The sequence below is a fragment of the Balaenoptera physalus genome (genome assembly GCF_965194825.1).
Source record: "Balaenoptera physalus genome assembly, chromosome: 8".
Classification (NCBI taxonomy): Eukaryota; Metazoa; Chordata; class Mammalia; order Artiodactyla; family Balaenopteridae; genus Balaenoptera; species Balaenoptera physalus.
Genome location: NC_138887.1, coordinates 15,854,494 through 15,874,302, shown reverse-complemented (window position 1 = coordinate 15,874,302; position 19,809 = coordinate 15,854,494). Strand labels below are relative to the sequence as shown.

General features: G+C 37.3%; 1 protein-coding gene across 5 annotated transcripts; it reads left to right on the top strand.

Annotated features, from left to right (window-relative positions):
• The first annotated feature begins 1,411 nt into the window (after positions 1 to 1,411).
• CBLL1 (Cbl proto-oncogene like 1) lies at positions 1,412 to 17,944 on the top strand. 5 transcript variants are annotated; one of them, XM_082473543.1, is made up of 6 exons: positions 1,412 to 2,621; positions 8,464 to 8,631; positions 11,440 to 11,537; positions 11,946 to 12,029; positions 13,096 to 13,169; positions 15,759 to 17,944. In XM_082473543.1, exons 1-6 carry the CDS (start codon positions 2,573 to 2,575, stop codon positions 16,792 to 16,794), a joined length of 1,509 nt encoding a protein of 502 aa, XP_082329669.1. In that variant the 5' UTR covers positions 1,412 to 2,572; the 3' UTR covers positions 16,795 to 17,944. The 5 variants fall into 5 exon arrangements, with proteins under 5 accessions (XP_082329669.1, XP_082329668.1, XP_082329670.1 ...); XM_082473542.1 differs by having other exon boundaries at positions 1,414 to 2,621; positions 11,437 to 11,537; XM_082473544.1 differs by lacking the exon at positions 1,412 to 2,621 and adding an exon at positions 3,324 to 3,687 and having other exon boundaries at positions 11,437 to 11,537.
• The last annotated feature ends 1,865 nt before the right edge of the window (positions 17,945 to 19,809 follow it).

Here is a 19,809-nt window from a genome sequence, read left to right as displayed (position 1 = left end):
GGTAGGTACTATTATTACCCCCATTTTACAAATGAAGGAAGTCAGCCACAAGATTAGGTAATCTGCCTGAAGTCTCACAACTGTGCTGGGCTTGGAACCCCCAGTTTTTAATGCCGAAGTCCATATATCTAACCACTATAGTCTACTATGTTTCCCATCCATTTCTACTTATCAAACTTGTTCATGTATAGTGGACACCGTCCTGATCAGTTCTCTTATTGACAGTTCACTCACACTTGCTGGCATTTTGGCCATCACAGGGGGTCTCTGGCTTCTTGGTCAATTCTTACGTGTAACAGTATTGATTCCCTCCTACCCAAATTTAAGATCTGCTCATTGTTTTTGAATCTATCTTGCTGGATTGTGTTGTTTATATAAATACATCATGCTAGGTTTTGTTTATAGGCTCTTTCTTCACTGTTACTCTGAACACTTACTTTCCAAGGTTCTCTACAATCATACCTTGTTTTATTTTTCAGTGCTCCCAAACATGGATCAACAGTACCAAGTGAAGCTGACCACTGTCCTGCTCAGAGCTATGACAATTCTCACACCAGTGCCCTTGCTCCTTCTTGTTTGATGTGCCTCTTTCATCGCTCTCATCTTCAAATGCTATCCTGTTCATCAAGGGTCACTTTAAATCCCTCTGTAAAGCCTACCTAACTGCCCTCAGCTCTACTGCTCATAATTTGCTCTGAATGTAGGTAGCACTGCATTCTCGTGAAACACTTAGACTGTAATTCCGTGTTTTAATTATTTCTATAAATGCTAGCCTGTATGGTCCAGGATGTAGGGACCATTATTTATAAAGTTCTTGCCTTCTGCAGTCTCAGGCACCACAGGGTGATAACAACTAAAGGAGTATTAAGGAGGGACTTCCCTGGCAGTCCAGTGGTTAAGACTCGGTGCTTCCACTGCAGGGGCTCGGGTTTGATCCCTGGTCAGGGAACTAAGATCCCACATGCTGCACGGTGCAGCCAAAAAAAAAAAAAAAAGCATTAAGGAGATGAAGGTTATTGCCCTGGTCTGGTATTTAGGAGTCTCATACAAGCTCTCTGATACCCATCCTCTGTTTTTTGTAGGTAAACAGTGCTATGTAAATGCTAGGTCATCAAACACCTTGAAGAGCGTTAGCTTATAATTCATAGGCTAGCAGATGTCTATCAGTAAGATGAAAATATGATATGCACCTTGGTGCTTCCGATAGTCCACTATGATGACGTTTCATTTTTATAAACCTTAGGACAGTACCAAGCTATAAAATAAGTATAAATGTTGACTTTCAATAAAGAAATTGTGACTGATTACAGTACACAGGTTACCAACAATGGATACCAGAGGGCAGTAATAAAATATAAGTCTAAAAAAAAAAAATATATATATATATATATATAAGTCTATATACAGTTTCACTTATCAATTTAGGTGAAGAAATTAATATGTCATTCTGCTACTGCACTGGTACAGTGAGGCAACTACAGTTAAGGGGAAAGTGAATATGGAGCACAGGTGCTTAAAGCAATGCACAAAAGCAGCAGAGGTCAAATCAAATAATTCAACAAATGTTTATCTAATATTTTATCAACAAGAAATCTAAAGTAAGTGAGTTTCCTTTCAGTAAATTTTCATAACTTGATGCACCACAAAATGCTGACACAACTTCTGACTTACATATTATATTATGTAAAACACAGTTTGCAGGCTCTTTTTTTATTCTAATTCTTTATTAACATCAGCAGACACTAATATTATTATTCTGAACCTGGATTTGCATCATCTGAAGTATGGCTGATAGGGTAAATACGAGGATAGGAAAAAATAAAAAGAGCACTTCTTAGGTGAAAACTACCTTCTTTTATACCCCAAATTGGTGAAAAATGCCTGATCATATCAGCACTGTATTTAGAGAAATAGGGAGGAATGGGAGAAAGGTTAAGCTTCCCCCAACCTGCAAAAGAAAACAAAAAATGCCCAGCAATTGAAAGCATCTTGAAAACCACTTAGTAATAGAGAAACTTACATTTTAACAAAAGCAGGAGTAATGTTGATTCACAATTCTCCTTAGTTGTGAATGCACCTAAAAACCTGTTTATAAAGCTGCAGATATAGTGGGAAAGTCTTTAAAAAGATCCCAGTAAAACATTCAGCAGATAACACAGAACACTTATAGGATTATTCATCATATTATTATTCAAAGCTCTTACTGTTTAACTATACAGATAGAGCACATCGCTACACATACTTTATTCGAAATTCAGCACCATGAAACCACTTCTCTAAGAGGTCAATACAATAATCTCTGATTGATCCAGGAACTCTGGCACTGAAAGCGTGCATAACACAAGGTAATGATGTCGTCACCGAGGGACGACAAGAATAGAACCCAAATCCCTTGACTCCCCAGCTTGTGTTTTCCACTAATTGTGCTCCTTCCTACTCATTCGGGAGCATCAAGTGTGAAGGGCTGGAGAAGGGAGTGGACACAGATGCGCCAGGCTCGCGAGGTAGAGACCGCCCTGAAGGTCCTCAGGAATCACTCTTTGGCATTTGCCTTTTGTTTCGGCTGAGGACGATGCAAGCGGCAGCAACCACCAACCCCTGGGACCAAGAACTGGAACTAGGTACTGCCCGTGGCGGTAACTGTCTCTTCCTCATTGTAGGCCTTTCCTCTTTTCACCGCTCCCTCGCGGCCAGCCCTAATGTGCTCTCCCCATGCTCAGCTCCGCTCTGCACTGGAGTCCCCGCTGTCTCCTAACAAGACGCGGCTACGCTGCATCCATCCTCCACCTGGCCCCGCGTCCAGTCCTTAGGAGGGGTGTTGTGTGTGTGTGTGTGTGCGCGCACGTGTTTGGTGGGGGAGGGCTTCTAGCGCCACAAGAGCTTTTCTAGAGCTTGCCCTAGAAAATGAGCGCTAATCAAGCGTTAGAAATGGGCTTCAACTGTTAGCAACTTTAGAGATGGGAACGAGGGTAGATACCCGTCAGCTCTGCCTGGGTCTATGCAGCTTGTCACGACAAAGCAAAAAGGAGACCATATGCACAGAGCCTTTCTCTCTAGCTGGGAGTCTCATACAGCTCAACCATCCCCCGGGCAACCTCCCGCTGGAGGACGCCTTCTAGAGCGCGCGTGTTTACACTTTTCCTGGACCGGGGGGGCGGGGACCGTAGCTCGCGGACTCTGGGGGATTCCAAACCTTTACTCCGCCCGCCGAGGTGGGGCCAGCCCAACGGCCGAGCCTGCGCAGTGTGCCTGGCAGGCTCCAGGGTCCCAGCGCACTACAAATCCCAGAAGGCAATGCTCCGCGGGGCCGGCAGCCGCCTTACCTGCTGCGAGATTAGTCCTACGGATACTACCGGCTTTCCCCCTCCCCCGTTCCCGTCGGTCTCCTCTCCACAGTTAAAGGCTACTTCCTTTGGAAGCACATAAGAGGAAGCCTTAGCAGCCTCCACATTGAAGCTCTCCGCGTATTCGTTCTTTTTCTCTCTGCTCGAATTATGCCTGACTCCCTCACCGGAGTCGGCTAGCGGACGCGAGACAAGGAAGCCTTTGGAGGCCCCAACCCGGGCAACCTGGTCGCACTTCCGCCTCCCAGGCTCCGGAAGGTATCGCGCACGCGCTCCCTGCGACTCCGGCGCGGTTGACTTCCGCTCCCACTGTGCCCTGCGAGCCGAATCATGGATCACACTGGTAAGGAGGCGGAGGCAGTGGGGGTCCTGGTTCCATGCCCCCTGGCCGGCCTGGGACTGGTCGCCCAGCGAGCATAGAGGGTTTACGCTCGCCCTACAGCATTGGGGTGTGGCGGCGAGAAAGAAATCTCATAGACCCCTCCGCGTGTCCGACCAGGGCCTGCTACTTCCTGGCCTACCCTCCGGTGTGGTACCTACAGCCTCGGTGCCGGCAACAGCCGTTCCTTCTCTGCTTCTGCCGGTCTCTGAGCCAGGACGGCGGGCGGCGCGGGCTTCGCGGGGAGGAGAGAGCGCCGGCTCCTTTTTTCTTCATTTTGGGTGCTCTGCCCTACGTTATGGGGACTGGCGGGTAGATTCCAATCTCGGAGTCGGGGAAGCCTCATTACGCTCGGAGTCGATGCGCGAGAGTGGGTTGGAGACTTCCTGCTGTCTCAGTCAGCTTTGGGCGGGTGCTGCGGTGGTCACCGCCTGTCGTTTTTGTCTCTCCGGTCTTTCATGGACTAGAGGTGGGAGAAGGGAGTCAGATACTGTTTTCGGAATCATACCGAGAGCAGCTTTTCTGCTTAAGCCCAAAGCATGCCCCGCGCTTCGGCTGTGGTGCTTAACCATCAATCTTGAGCTTAAAATCAAGATAGTCTCATTCCTTTCTCCAAGTAAGAATGGCTTCACTCTTTGTTATGTGTTTTTTGGCTTTTGCTTCCTTGTGGTTTTTGGATATTGAATGAGTGCATTTGGAGTTAGATACTGCTCCGTTCAGTTATATCAGCCATATTACAAGTAGGGGGGAAAAGGCTTTTTCCAGTATTAAGTATTGTTTAGGATTCCTCAGTTATCAACTGTCTACTTAATTTCATATATATATGTATACTCCTATATATAAATACGTTATGTGTGTATGTATACACACACATAGATATATATACATACTCTTCTAGGCTTGGAGATGGAATGGTAAACAAGACGGACTGAGTCCCTCTCTACTTGGAGGTTACGTTCTATTGGGAAAGACAATAAACAAGTTTTTAAAAATACTTAAATGTTTACAGATTATGATGAGTGCTTTGAAGAGGGTAAACGGGTGCTCTGGTAAAGACTATTTAGGAGGAAGCTTCAGAGAGGGTGGTCAGGGAAGGTCTTTCTGGAAAAGTAACATTTGTAAGCTGAGATCTGATGGATGAGAAGAATCCGGCGTGGAATAAATCACGAGGAAAGCATTCAGAGCAAGTACAAAGACTCTGAGAGAGGAAAATTTAGAGAAGACCAGTCAGCTGCACCTAGTTAACCAGAGGGAAAGAACCGGAAGATGGGATTGGAAAGGAAGGCAGGAGTCGGGTCGTGCAAGACTTTGAAGTCCATGGTAAAGATTTGAATGTTATGTTAAGTGCAATATGAAGCCATTGAACAGACGTAGAGGAGGAACGTAATCTCTTTTTAAAAACATAATAGGTTATTTTACGGAGAATGGTGTAAGAGAAGGCAAGAATAATAGAAAATAGAAAATTTAGGAGGTGATTGCAATAGATCAGAAGGGAGGCTTGGCTTAGTGAAGGTGGCTGGTTTAGTGAAAAAGGGAGTGGGCAGATTCAGTGAATTTTCAGGTGATAGAACTCAAACAGGAACTGGTGGATTGGTTTGGGAGCATGTGAGAGAAAGGAAAGGTGCCTAGGGTTCTAGTTTGAGTGGTGTCCATTACTGGAAGACTTGGGAGAAAAACACTTTTTTTTGAGGAGCAGAGGTGAGAAATTGGAATTTGGGAACAAGATTTTGGGCTTAAGTAAGAGATGTGTGTTGAGACATACAAGGGGAGATGTCAAGTGGAGATCAGAGGGAAGTTTGTTTGGGACTTAGTACCACAAATCACTTAAGGCGGAAGAGAAGAGGGCCTAGAACCAAGCTCTAAGGAACTCTAGTGTTTGGAAATTTTATAGAATCGAAACCCTGGGATTTTGGTGTTAGGGTAGCACACATGCCACGTTAGCAAATGTTTTTCATTTGAGCCTCTTACTGGAATTTTGGGAGTCAAGCAGCTTCCACAGTTTAGAGAATGTTATGTTAGGAAATTGTAATGTGGGTGTGTGTGTATCTCCATATTTATTATCCTAGTTCTCTAAGTTAAAAGTTTGCCTAAGTAAGTAAAAGTCATCTGAACATGAAAATATTCACTAATGAACTGACCACTTAAAAAATTAGTTCCTGCTCAGATATTCCTGCTTAACACCAGCTTCTTTTTTATTCTTTTAGTTAATTTCATTATACGGCCGTGTTCTTAGTGTTTCATATCAGGAAATGGTATAAAATGCTGTACATTAATTGTGATTACAAAAGATTCCGATTTTCATGAAATTCGTAAATGTGAATTCGGTAATTATTTGAATCACAAATAAAATCATTGGCAAGTGAGGAAATGCCAGTTAGCCAGTGAATTGAAGACATTATGACAGGATAGGCATCTCAAAAGGATGTTTCTAATATCAAAGGATTAATAGAAGCCCTTGGGGAAATGATGAAACCCTCTAATGTTATGCAAAAATGACTGCTTTTGTAATCTTGTTAAAAAAGTCAGTCATAAAATAAAGGCTGTCGTGTGGTGTTTTTACAATAGAATTTTGCTGGAAAAATTACCTGGAAAAAGTAGGAAACTCCTACTTATCACTTGATTCATTCTTTGGCTAGTCTAAGAATTAGCACTTAGTTGTAACTATAACCTAAATTTTGTAAAAATATTTCTTGATTCCTTTAATTCAAGATAAAATTCTACACAAATCTTTTAAAAACCTGTATAATATAATATAAAAGTGTTATGCCTTTTTAAAGTGGATTTCAATTTATATGGCCAGTTCTATCCTTAATTCTCACTTTGTGTAATATCCAAAGACTTTTGTTGTTAGGGCTTTATGTTTGTAGTTGTCTTATTCAAAAGGAAATTATGCTGTATGTTCTGATTCTTAATAAAACCCCCAAAACCCTAAGACAAACCCAGAGTGATGTCACTATTAACCGCTGTACTTTGCTTATGAACTTGCAGTCTGAGGCAGGCTGCAAGGTGTTAGAGAGCAGCAGGCTCTGGAAAGCCGTAATAGGCTAAACAAGCCACAGTAGTGACCACAGGTGTCCAGGGTGGTGTGAAAAGGACTTGTAGTAATGAAGTGTTGGTATTTTGATCATTCATCAAGTTGAAACCGTTAAGAGTCCTTTTACTGTCTGAAGGACAGCACTGAACTGTCTACAACAACTTGCTTTTTTTAGTTCATTGGAAAATTAGGAATACCTATTGAGCAAAAAAAAAAAAAAAAAAAAAAAAATTCTGTCTTATCTGTCTTTTTGCTGTTACATTGCTTGTAGGTATTTTTACATAAATAAGCAACTAGAGTGAGAGCAGATGAAATACGTTATTCAAATTGTTAATACATTTTGTGAAGTGTTGAGAGTTGATCAAGTTGGATTTATCCTAACTTGACTTTAACTATCCATGTTAAAGTTATCCATGTTAAAGTTAAAATCCCTTTTCCATGAATTTTTTTTTTTTGAGGGTTAGCTATTATGAAAGTAATAATAGAAAGTAGACTGAAAGATACTTAAATTAATAATTAAGGACCGATTTTGAATTTTGTTCTGTCCTTCAGAAAGAGTGCAAATCGATGTGAGTTCAACATGTGTCTGTAATTCTAGTACCCTTGGAGATCATTAGTACTAATTAGGATACTACTTCCAAATTTGGCTTTACTGAATTTAATGTGGACAGTTTGGCTATCACTCTGGATTGTACTGTCTAATGCAGTGGCAATTACACAGCCTTGTTCACTAATTGTCATGTTTAAAACATTACTATTTTAAAAAATTATTTGCATTTCCTATTTTAGGGCATTTCCCTTTCTGTCTTTAGTAGGTAAAGGTAAATATTTTCTGGATTGTAATATCTTGTCATGGACTTGAAGAAAAGGTGGCTTTTAATCTTCAAATAGAGTCAGTTCTATGAAATAATGCTCCTATTACTCATGGGATATGAGTGAATTTAATTCATAAGCTAATAACAGACAGGGACGTAGAAAGTTTCAGTTATTTAGGCCAAGTACAGAAAACTTGCATCCTCCTAAACTATAATTTTCCATTACAATGATGACCAAGAGTAACACAGTCACATGTGTACATCTAGAAATGTTATGGCACAAGTACATTAGTGCGTGTTTTTACTACTAAATGGTGCAATAATTTTTACTATATTCCTGAATGCTTTTTAGAAAAACAATTTTACACTTATTTAATTTTACCATTGTCAGTGTTAGTTTTGTGTTTCCAGTATTATTGATTGTCCTGATATCGATGCAGATTACTAAATTTACTGAGTGCCTACTTTGCATACTTGATGGAGATAGTGACGGTTTTCTTTCTTTTTGTTCTTCTTCCTTTACTTTTCTTTTTCTTTTTTAAAAAAATCTCTTATAGTTCCAAGACAGAGGTTCTTATCTTAGGCTCATGAAGGGTTTTACGTTTCTGTCAATCCCTCTGGAAAAATGGAAAATTTTTTTGTCCATTTTTTTAGGGAGAGGTTCTGTAACTTTTGTCAACTCTTTAAAGGTTCCATATCTCAAAAAGCATTGCTTTAAGGGTTTGTCCAAAATAGAGAAAATTAGTACTTGAACTTATATAGCATAGTATTTAAAATCAGAAACCAGATATTCAACCCTTGATAATGTGGGGTATGTTGCTTTAATACCTGTGGCAGAATAATCTTCAAAAAGAAAAACTAAAAGAAATTACAACTTTTTTTCTAACATAGACAATGAGTTACAAGGCACTAATAGTTCTGGATCATTGGGTGGTCTTGATGTTCGAAGACGAATTCCTATAAAGCTCATCTCCAAACAAGGGAACAAAGCCAAAGCTTCACCTCGAACTCCAAGGACTATAAACAGGATGCCTGCAAAGGCTCCAGCTGGTGATGAAGGTAATTTGTTTAAACTAATAGGTCCAAAAGTCTTTCTTTTATATCTGATTCCACCAAATAAGCCATGTGATTTTATTTACCTTGAGTCACCTCTTTTTTTATCTTTTATGCTCTCTTCCTTCTTCAGTCTTTGACTTCTCATTTTGGCATATTTTACTTTTCTCTCCCTTTATAAATATTTTTGGTTTATTTTCTTGTTGAAAGTAACACTGCCTATTGTTTAAAAAAAATCTAAACAATATTGCAGAAAACATAATATTAAAAGTAAAATTGTCCCTCTCCCCCCATAATTATTCTCTTCCCAAATAATCCCTGGTATGACTTTTTCATAGTTACTTTATAACTGCTCTTTTTTCATGCAAGATGCATGTGAGATTTTGCCTTCTCAGTACATACAGTTGTATCTCATTTAAGAAAGTAGGTTTAGGTATTTCACTTACGGATATACCATAATTTATTTAACAATTTTAATAATTTTTTGCTGTTAAAAACAATTTTGTAGTAAATATCCTTGTATATGTACCTTAGTATGTATATTTTGTAGAATTTAAACTTTGCATGAATTTGGGCATCTTAGAACTTGGTGGATTTTAGAATTTGTACATTTTAAAATTTGACAGATGTCGCCAAATGGCCCTGTAGAAACAGTACATCACTTTATACTCCCACACCAATATTGGTACTATTAACCTTTACAAATTTTTGTTCTGATACACATTTCTTTAATTATGAGTGGGGTTGTATATCTTTTCATAGTACTGGTCATTTCTTTTGCCTAGGATCTATCTGTTCATTTCCTTTTCCCTTTTTTTTTTCTGTTTGATTGTCTTTCTCTTGATTTTTATGAGTTCTTTCTTTGTAAATTAATACAATTGTCATATATTGTATATATTCTCCATTTGTCTTTTGAGTTTTATATATAAAATTTTTATTGTAGAAAAGCTTGACGATTCTATGAAGTCAGATATCCAGTCTTTTCTAGTGTGACTTCTGGGTTTTTTGTCATCGTTAGAAAGGCCTTTCCCCATTTCATGAGTATAAAACAGTTTTCCCATCTTACCCTTTAGTACAGGGTCTGCAAACTATGGCCTATTGGCCAAATCCAATCCTGTTTTTTATTGGGACACATCCATGCCCATGGCTGCTTTTCACACTATATTGGCATAGTAGAGTAATTTCAGGTATGGCCTACAGAGCCTAAAATATTTACTTAACTGGCCTTTAAGCAGAAAAAGTTTGCTGACCCCTGCTTTGGAACTTTTATAGATATGTATTTGGGTATTAAAACAAAAAGGGGGTATGGGCTTGAAGGGGAAGGGAATGAAGAGATAACTGAGAAGAAAAGGATAGAAAGGGGATTTTAGCTTTTTTGCATTGTTTTACTGTTACACAAGAATTTATTTATACATTACTGTGTAGTTTTAAAAAAGTATTTAAAAACCAAAAAGGCCAAAGCGGGGGTACACTAGGTTATTGATAGAGCAGCAGCAGCTGGTATGTTATCTATACAAATATATATATAGCTTCATGATGGGAGTACAAGTTGAACTACTCTGAAAAATGATAATGTGCTTCTAACTTTCTTGGCTGTTGTTCTGCTCAATAATTTTTTGAGTTTTAATAAGTAGAAAAGTTAACTTTCCTTATTTTGAGTTTTAGATGACAGCAGCTTTTATAAGGTATAAATGGACCATATAAGAACCTAGGGTCACTCAGATGTAACTTATAAGAACTCTACATTTGTGTTGGAGATAATTAGATAGCAGTACACTGGTATGTATGTCTGTATCAGGTTCAAAAAATTCTTGCATCTATGCGTGTGTGTCTATCTCTGTTTGTGTCCGTGTGTCTGTATGCAGATGCTGTAATGTAGCCATGTGGGTAAAGTTAAAACTTCTGTGCTTTGGCTACTCTGTTTACCAGTTCTAGGGCCAAAAGAGTCGTGAGAAGCCTGGCACCTTGGAGGGATAGATTTGTCTTCTCAGCTTTACTTTAGGTAATTGGATTCTATCTAGAATCCCCATAAGACTGTTTGCTGGTTTTCTTTCCTTTTGTATGAGATGAGAGGATTACCATCAACTTTTTAATTAGGCCAGAGAAATTGAAATTGAGCCTATTTGATCTTCATATTGTTTTAAGTTTATTGATATTGATATATGCAGTGTAGGGGAGGATACTTGTAAGTAGATATGATATAAATTCTACTGTTTGCGTGATTAACCAGGGAGAGGTTTCAATGGAAAGGATGAAGTATGAATATGTTGGATGTTTCTAAAATCAGGCTCAGTTTAAAGCTGAAGAAGAGGATACCTAATTTACTAAGTCGTAAGAAGGAAGTCTGCAGAATTCTTTATGTTTTCATTAATCCTTTGGCAATAATATCAGTTTCTCACAGCATAATACCACTTTTATAGATAGATCAGAATAAGTGGTGATAAGTATCTTTTATTTGTGTAATAATCATGATGATGATAATTAGTAGTTTTATACTAGAAATAGTTTGGTGAATTAATGAGAGCACTTGAATGGGAGTGAAGAGATCTGAGATCTTTTCCTAGCTCTGCCACTGATCTTCTCTGGGTTGAGTTATTATGATCTCCAGTACTGCAATATTCTCAGTCATGAGAGTTAGACTACATGATTGCCAAGATCATTTCTAGATGGTGCTTTAAACTAGACTTGATTATCTTGTTCTTAGAAGAGCTTTGAAAGGTGTCAGTGAATAGGTCTGTTTGACCATGTACATGTACTTCCAAAATGAAATTGAGATGTGAAAAGTTAATAGATAACACTTTCTTCTCTCAGAAGGATTTGATTATAATGAAGAAGAACGGTATGACTGTAAAGGGGGCGAACTGTTTGGAAATCAACGAAGATTTCCTGGACACCTTTTTTGGGACTTTCAGGTATAACTAAAAATAAAAAATTTTATTAGAACAATAAAATATTTTAAATACTTTATTAGAACAATTCAGACTACATAAAGAATGGTATGAACTTTTATTATAGTTATATCTTTCAGTACTCACAAATCATTTGTTTATTAATGCCCTATTTCACTGTTTTGAAAGATAATCTGAAGTAATTTTTAGTAAAGTCAAGTAAAATCAATAACCATTAACACTGTTTAAGGGAATAAACCCCCAAGACTGATGGTGGCCCAACTAATGTGGCATATGTGGGGATTATACCAAGAAACCTTTATTTCTAATTGTTTTAATAACTTTTATAAAATACTAACCAATTCATTGTGTAAATTATGGACATAAGTTTTAGAAATGCTTAAGGAAAATTTAATTATATCATTTCAACAGATAAACATCTTAGGTGAAAAGGATGATACACCAGTTCATTTCTGTGACAAATGTGGATTGCCTATTAAAATCTATGGGCGAATGGTAAGTATAAATTAAATTCTGATTTTGTAAATTAAATATTTGTGTAGAGGTAGGATTCTGAAATTTAAGTAGATAGATTTATTGCTGTTTAGTGATTAAGTTTATAACATTTTAAATAAGTATAAAATAGCTAGGGGAAATTTGGGAATAATATGCATTTAATAGAATTATCTTGACAAATTCTTTAATTGCTTATAAATATTAATTACGGAAACTAATGCTGAAAACTAAATAATTTCCTTGGACTGTTTGATACCTGTTTACATTAATTCTAGTTTATTAGGGAAAAATGGTTTTTTTTTCCCTTGTTAACAGAATAAAATCAGTTATTCATTTCTGAAGGCTATAATTTTTAATATAAAACTGAATTAATAAAGATTATTTATGATTTCTGAGAATTGAATTCTAAACGTTAAAAAAAAAAAACAGCCCTAACTGTAATTTAATAGTAATTTTGGCATATAAAAAGATAGTTGAACATTTTTGTGGAAAAAAATTTGAATTCAGTGATATATCTGTGATGGTGGAGGGTGTGGATTATGCACTGTTGCTTTGCTACATAACACAGCTAAATAATGGTAATGGCCTCTGAGTTTTAAAGTGGTGTAACATCATTTTACTGTGTCCTTCTGATTTATTTTTAAATATTTGTAAGTTTATTAACTTAAGACTACCAGGGAAGAAGGCTACTTATATTACATTAGAAGATATTTGTTCTTTTCCTGCCTTGGAATACTTTCAGGAGATACAGGATTAGATTAAACATTATACAGTATTCTTCAGGAGCTTTTAACCTGTAGGGACCATGAACGTGTAAGCAAATATGCATGTATATGTTTTTTGAGGAAAGGGCCAAAGTTTACATCACATTCTCACAAAGAGCTTTGTGACTGAAAAAGGTTAACTGTTGCTTTTATGTAATTGGTACTTAATAAATGTTCATTTTGACAAAACAGTTCTCAAGTGCCTTTTATGTCTAGGTCACTGTGCTTACTGTTTTTTTTTTTTTATGGAAGTATTTTAATTTGTTCTAGTATGCTTAACTGTAACATGTCTCTGTTCACAGATTCCATGCAAGCATGTTTTTTGCTATGACTGTGCTATTTTACATGAAAAAAAGGGAGATAAGATGTGTCCAGGGTAAGATCATCATTAAATTTTTAAATAATAAAGTTTGTGATATAATGATTTATAATCTAGGTTAAAGGTCAGGGTGTGCTATAGACCGGTGGCAGGATATCAAATGTGTAGACATGGCTCATGTTTCTCTGTGAGCCTAGAGTTGGCCTTAGCCTTCTCCTTAAGATAGGGCTAATTAGCTATTATCAATCAATTCAAATTGGCCAAAATAACGAGTATATTTGCCATCACAAAGTTGGCGTTATAAACCAAAAATAGTTATTTTCTTGTTTTAATGGGACGCTAGAGAGGTAGTATCACGTAGTGATTGAGAGCAAAGACTCTCGAATTAGAATTCCTGGATTCAAATCTCTATTTTCTTATTTATTAGCTGTGTGACATAGGTGATTTCTTCATCTGTAAAATGGAGCTAATAATAGTACTTACCTCCCTGGGTTATTATTAGAAGTAAATGAGTTAATACATATATAGTAGCATATAGCAAGTACTATGTAAGTATAAGCTCTTAATTATTACCTTCAAATCTGATTATTATGTCTTGAGTATATCTTAAAACACCATCATGTTCTAAGATAGACTCAGACAAGTTATGACAATCTAGAGGTGTTGGTTGATAGTGATCTATTTGGGGATGGTCTTGAAGGATCCAGAATAAACTATGAATTTTTATATCAATTTAGAACACCTGATAGAGGGTTTGAGGAAAGCTTTGAGAGAAACTTCTTTGGAACAACTGTAGGCTTCCTAGATTCCTTATAACCTATGTCAGAACCTATCCCAAGGGTTGTAGTATTAGTTGATAGCAAAGCTATGGACAATTGTAAGGGATAATTTTCTTTTATGGTGTAGGAAGATTGGCATCACTGAGAGAGAATGGATGATTCATTGACAAACCAGTGCCAACTAATTCTCTTGGCATATTTTTATTAGCCCTTTAAAGTCACAGATTATAAAATTTATAGTGTGAGTTTAAAGAGTATTTCCTTCCTAGAATTATAATTCAGAAGAGTTACGAAATTAAAAATGCATATTCACTGTTTGCCTTATTTTCTGTAATGCCTGATTTTCCAACACGGCGTACATCCACTATATAGTAAATTTGATTGCCTCATTGGGATAAGGGATTTTGGATGTTGTAAAACACCATGTAGAGGACATCAAAAGGTTTTCTCTTTTATGTAAGTGTTCTAATGTTAATATTTAAAAGGGAATTTAGTTTTCAGGGTATTCAGTGTAACTCCAGTAAGCATCTCACTGGTTGGCCCTTAGGTATATCAGAGCATAAGCCTATCTGGATTAACAGACCCAGGTTAGAAAGTGAAGAAATGGCAATCCAAGTTAATGTAAATACTATATACTAATGCTTAAGCATCACCCAAAAGAAGTGCCTCACATCCCGTTACTGTGGTGATATTTCAGAGCTTACAGCAAGTTAGAAGCAAAAAGTTAGAAGTGTGCCAAATGGCCACTAAAGGGACGCCTCCTAGTATCAAGAAGGAGTACCAGCCTTCAGTGAGGAAGGAAAAACAGACACCACTCAAAATCAAGAATATAGAGCCATGTAATATAGTGTCATATGACCTGACACACGTATTTAATGATAACAGCTTATACATGTATAGTGCTTAACTAGTCATTAAGTCCTGTCATTTTCACTGTTTCGTTGATGTTATAGATACTCCTTTAAGTAGGGTGAAGTAGATATAAAAACATTGTGAGTTAGGTTAGATGTTTGAACCCCATTTTACAGATAAAGAAACAAAGTTTAAATGACTTCACTGAGATCTCAGAGCCAGTAGTAGATCCCAGTTCCAATTCCTAGCTCAGTCCTGTTTCTGCTATTTCAAGAAGACTCTAAAGGCAAGAGTGGATTAAAAATAGTGAATGAAGAGTAGTTACAATTTGACCCTGACTCATTAAGAAAATATTGAGTTAAATTTAGTGGTTATAATTTAGAGAAGCAGGAGTGTGTAATACTTTGTAGTAGTAAATTTGTCTGACAGTTCAGAAAGACCCCTTCTTGAAGGGACTCTTGGTGTTCAGGGTTTGAATTTAATTTGTTTATGTTGTTTAATGTTAAGAACCTTGATGATTAGGATGATCCTATTTATTTTTGTAGTTCTTACAGTTCTTCCACTTGGTGTCTTCCACTTAGTATTATTTGCGCAGAAAATAATACTCAATAAATACGGTACAAGTTTGAATTCCATGATTGTGACAGATGCTTTGGTTTGCCCTTCCTGGATTTTTCTTTGCAAATGGATGCAAAGCATAGAATTGTTTGAGAAAATCAGATAAATTCTAGGTCTTGGGAAGAAAAGGTCTTTTCTTAAAACATACTCTGTTTGATAAACGCTTTGAATTTTTTTCTTAAGCGTTCTGATGTTGAAAGAAATGCTGATGCTTAATAGCGAACAGACCACAAAGTGGAAAAGATTAAAGGTTCACTTGCAGTAACTATAACTTGTAATTGTGAACTTTTGTAGTATTTTCCATAACAAAATTTAAAACTAGTCATCTTTGAAATTAAGTGCGTTATTTTTACAGTCTGTTTTTAGTAAATCAAACTTTTTTCCCCTTCTAATTTAGCTGTAGTGATCCTGTGCAGCGAATTGAGCAGTGTACACGAGGTTCTCTCTTCATGTGTAGCATTGTTCAAGGGTGCAAGAGAACATACTTGTCCCAGAGAGACTTACAGGCTCATATCAACCACCGCCATATGAGAGCTGGAAAACCTGTTACCCGTGCTTCACTTGAAAATGTTCATCCTCCTATTGCCCCACCACCAGCTGAAATCCCCGATCGTTTTATAATGCCGCCAGACAAGCACCATATGAGCCATATTCCGCCAAAGCAGCACATCATGATGCCACCACCTCCTTTGCAACATGTGCCCCACGAGCACTATAATCAGCCACATGAGGATATTCGTGCTCCTCCAGCAGAATTGTCCATGGCTCCACCTCCACCTCGCTCGGTCAGTCAGGAAACCTTTCGTATTTCAACAAGAAAACACAGCAATTTAATAACTGTCCCTATTCAGGATGACTCAAATTCAGGTGCTAGAGAACCACCACCTCCTGCCCCAGCACCTGCTCACCATCATCCTGAATATCAGGGTCAACCAGTGGTCTCGCACCCTCATCATATTATGCCTCCACAGCAACATTACGCACCACCCCCACCTCCTCCACCACCAATAAGCCATCCAATGCCACATCCTCCCCAGGCCGCAGGTACTCCTCACCTGGTGTATAGCCAAGCTCCACCTCCACCAATGACCTCTGCTCCACCACCAATTACCCCTCCCCCTGGACATATTATTGCCCAGATGCCACCTTACATGAATCATCCTCCTCCAGGACCTCCCCCCCCTCAACATGGTGGTCCACCTGTAACTGCACCCCCTCCTCACCATTATAATCCTAACTCTTTACCCCAGTTCACTGAAGATCAAGGAACTCTGAGCCCTCCATTTACACAGCCAGGGGGAATGAGTCCTGGTATATGGCCTGCACCGAGAGGGCCGCCTCCTCCTCCACGAATGCAGGGTCCGCCTTCTCAAACCCCACTTCCTGGACCACATCATCCAGATCAGACAAGATATAGACCGTATTACCAATGATAATAGTATTTTGAACTGAAGATATGATGAGGAAACTTATGTATAGTCAATCTTTTAATTAAGCTTTGACTGTTGGGGAAGGGAAAGCGCCTCTTACTGAGGTGGCTGTAAAACACTTAGGGTCTTGTCTCTTAAAATGGTTTTAAATCGTGACCTTAGGAGTGATTTCAAGTACTATACTGTAGTGCAGATAAGTGGCTCAGTTGAGCACAACTATATTTTAACAACTTTCTTCCCCTAGTGTGGTAAATTGACCCAGAGGTGACCATTTGTAAAAAATTTGAAAAAATTTTTTCGTCGTTCCACTTTCAAAAGTATTGCTTTTGTTAAACCCAGTGTTTAGTTTTTCTTGTGATACATTTTGTTAACCTGTGTAAAAGGATTAAATTTCAATATGGTTGTAAAAATGCTATTTTTATGTGAATTTAAGTGCAGCCACATACTGTTTTTTAAACCATGTGTTTTACCACTAATTTCCCAAAGTTATAATAAAATCCTAAAAGTAAAAATCTACTAGAATTTACTGTAAGGCAGACTGTTAAATGGTAGGAAATGATTTCACATGTTAGGCACTGAAATTTTGAAGTATATTAGGTGTATAATGCACTTCACTTGGATGCCTTTTCATTTGTGGGCAGCCTCAGGAACACCAAAATACATTGGAATTCCAGTACTAAGAAATATTTATGTTTGTAATATTGAAAGGCAGTGTTCGTTACTTGGAAAGTTACGGCCAAAGTAATCAATTCTGTAGGCTCCAAGCTGTTGGGGATGCTGGTACCCGTTAATGCTTTTTACTGAATGGTTGGAATCACATGATGCACCACACTGATTAATCTTAAGTAACGTTATTTTATAGAACTGTTTAAATGGTGTGCTTTAGATGAAGTGTATTCCTCTCTACTCATTGTCTTAAACTAAATATTTAGGGCTGAATAGGCTTTATTCCTCATTTCATGGTAGAATTTGATCCCGTGCTTAAGTGGGTTCTTGTTTATTGGGTTTTAAACTATAATTTGAATGCCATGGAGGAATTTGAATACTGTATTAATGAAGGACATTCTTGTAATCACATACTTGTGTTGCTCAGGTTTCATTACTGTGTGATAAGGTTTTTTCTCTAACTTGACATTTAAAAACTATTAATGATTTCCTGTTTCTTTTATTGGTTAAGCATCTAAAACTTGGAAAGTTTTAGCTTGGAGTCAACAGTGAAGACTACCGGATGATTTTGTATTGGAGAAAAGAAAAGTAATCTAAATTGTGAATTTCAGTGCTTTATAAGGTGTCTTCGGAGTCAGCTTTTGCATTATAGGGGCTTCTTACAGTCCAGCTGAGATGACCACTTACAGTTTATACAGAACTCATATGTATAAATCAACACTCTTAGGATATTACTATATATCCTTTGAATAAACCCCTGTGAAGTACTTCCTCCCCCCTAAAATGGTGCATAACATATAAACATGAAATGTGTAGTATGCAGATGCCATTTATTAAATAGTTTGTAGTGTATAAATTTAGAACATTTCTTTTTGACAAAGGGTGAACTGATTGCTAATTTACCATTTAATTCTGTCAGGAACAGGCAAAACAACTTCTCATCTTGGATAATCAGATGCAAAGTCATCTATGAACTTAGAGCTGAAGTTAGAAATAATATAAATGGCCCTTTCAACCTTGACCAGCTGAAAATAACTAATACACTTTTTTTTAAGTGAAAGTACGTGATTTTTCACACCTAGCAATTTGAGAGTCCAGTTGTTAATGCAATATTTCTAGTGAGAAATTGTTATTAGAAGCATGGGAGTGAAATCGTATGAAATGGTGGTGAGTGCGTCTATCATATTACTGTGGGTACTTGGACTGTGCAAACTTGATTCCTTTTCATGGCCCTATTTAGGAGCTGTTAAAATACTCTTGTTGAAAATCCAGGACCATTTTTTGGTTTCATGTAATAGGAAATAGCCGAATTCACTTTAAAGCTTCTCAACTATTTATGAAGAGCTCACCTGTTTTAATGAAATTCACTAGAATTGAATGTGGCATGAAACCACTTAGCCTATGTATTGGACAAAAAAATTATTATCATGATAAAATTCCACATGTTAAGAGAATTCTTGTAGGCTTTTAAAAAATGATTTCTTTTTGGTTAGGTTTAAGAAATATGTGTTATGCAGGAAGGCAGATCACATGAAATGTGTTGTAGCAGACAATTTTTTTAAATGGTGTGTTAGACTTGAATTCATCCAGTTATTGTTTGAATGAGGGTGGGTGGGTAGAAGGATAACAAAATTACTGTTAGTGTTTCTTTCCTTAAGGAAAAAGATGTGAATCCCAGCCTTATTTCAGGGAAGCCTTTGAAGCTATGATGGACATAAGTCTAAACTAAATGTATGTATATTTCATTATATTGCTCTTAAGACTACTGAGGTGGCAGTTTAATTCTTAAAAACAATAAAATGAAAGCATAAATACTATTTTGCCTAGATGAATTTTTACCTAATGATGACACATTTGGGAGAATGCAGAGTTTTTCATGTTGATACAGCTTTTACAGTAAAATAGATTCACGTTTTTGGAGATTAAAACCAGCAAGTTGAACGTTAATATTTCTAAAGTGGTATGATTGTTCAGAGTATTCTTTTTGGGGAAATATCAGTTGCAAAGACTAAGAAACTACTTAATATCCATCTTGCCCTGTAAAAACCACTTGCTCAATTTATCATATAAATACTACCACTGAAATATAAACGCAAAGGATAATTTGACCATATTTTTAAACTCAAAATAGGTGACTTTACTGTATGAAGTATACAGAGCTGCTTTACGCTTTGTTCTTACTAACATACTGGAAGAGTATCTTTCATACATCTTTTTGGAAAAACTGTATAGACATATCGTAACATTCTTGAAAAAGCGTTACAAGTACGTGGAAAAATCTCACAAGTACCTGAAACAAAAATAAACTTTTCTGACTGTTAGATCAGCCATCAAATTCGTATATTGATGTTA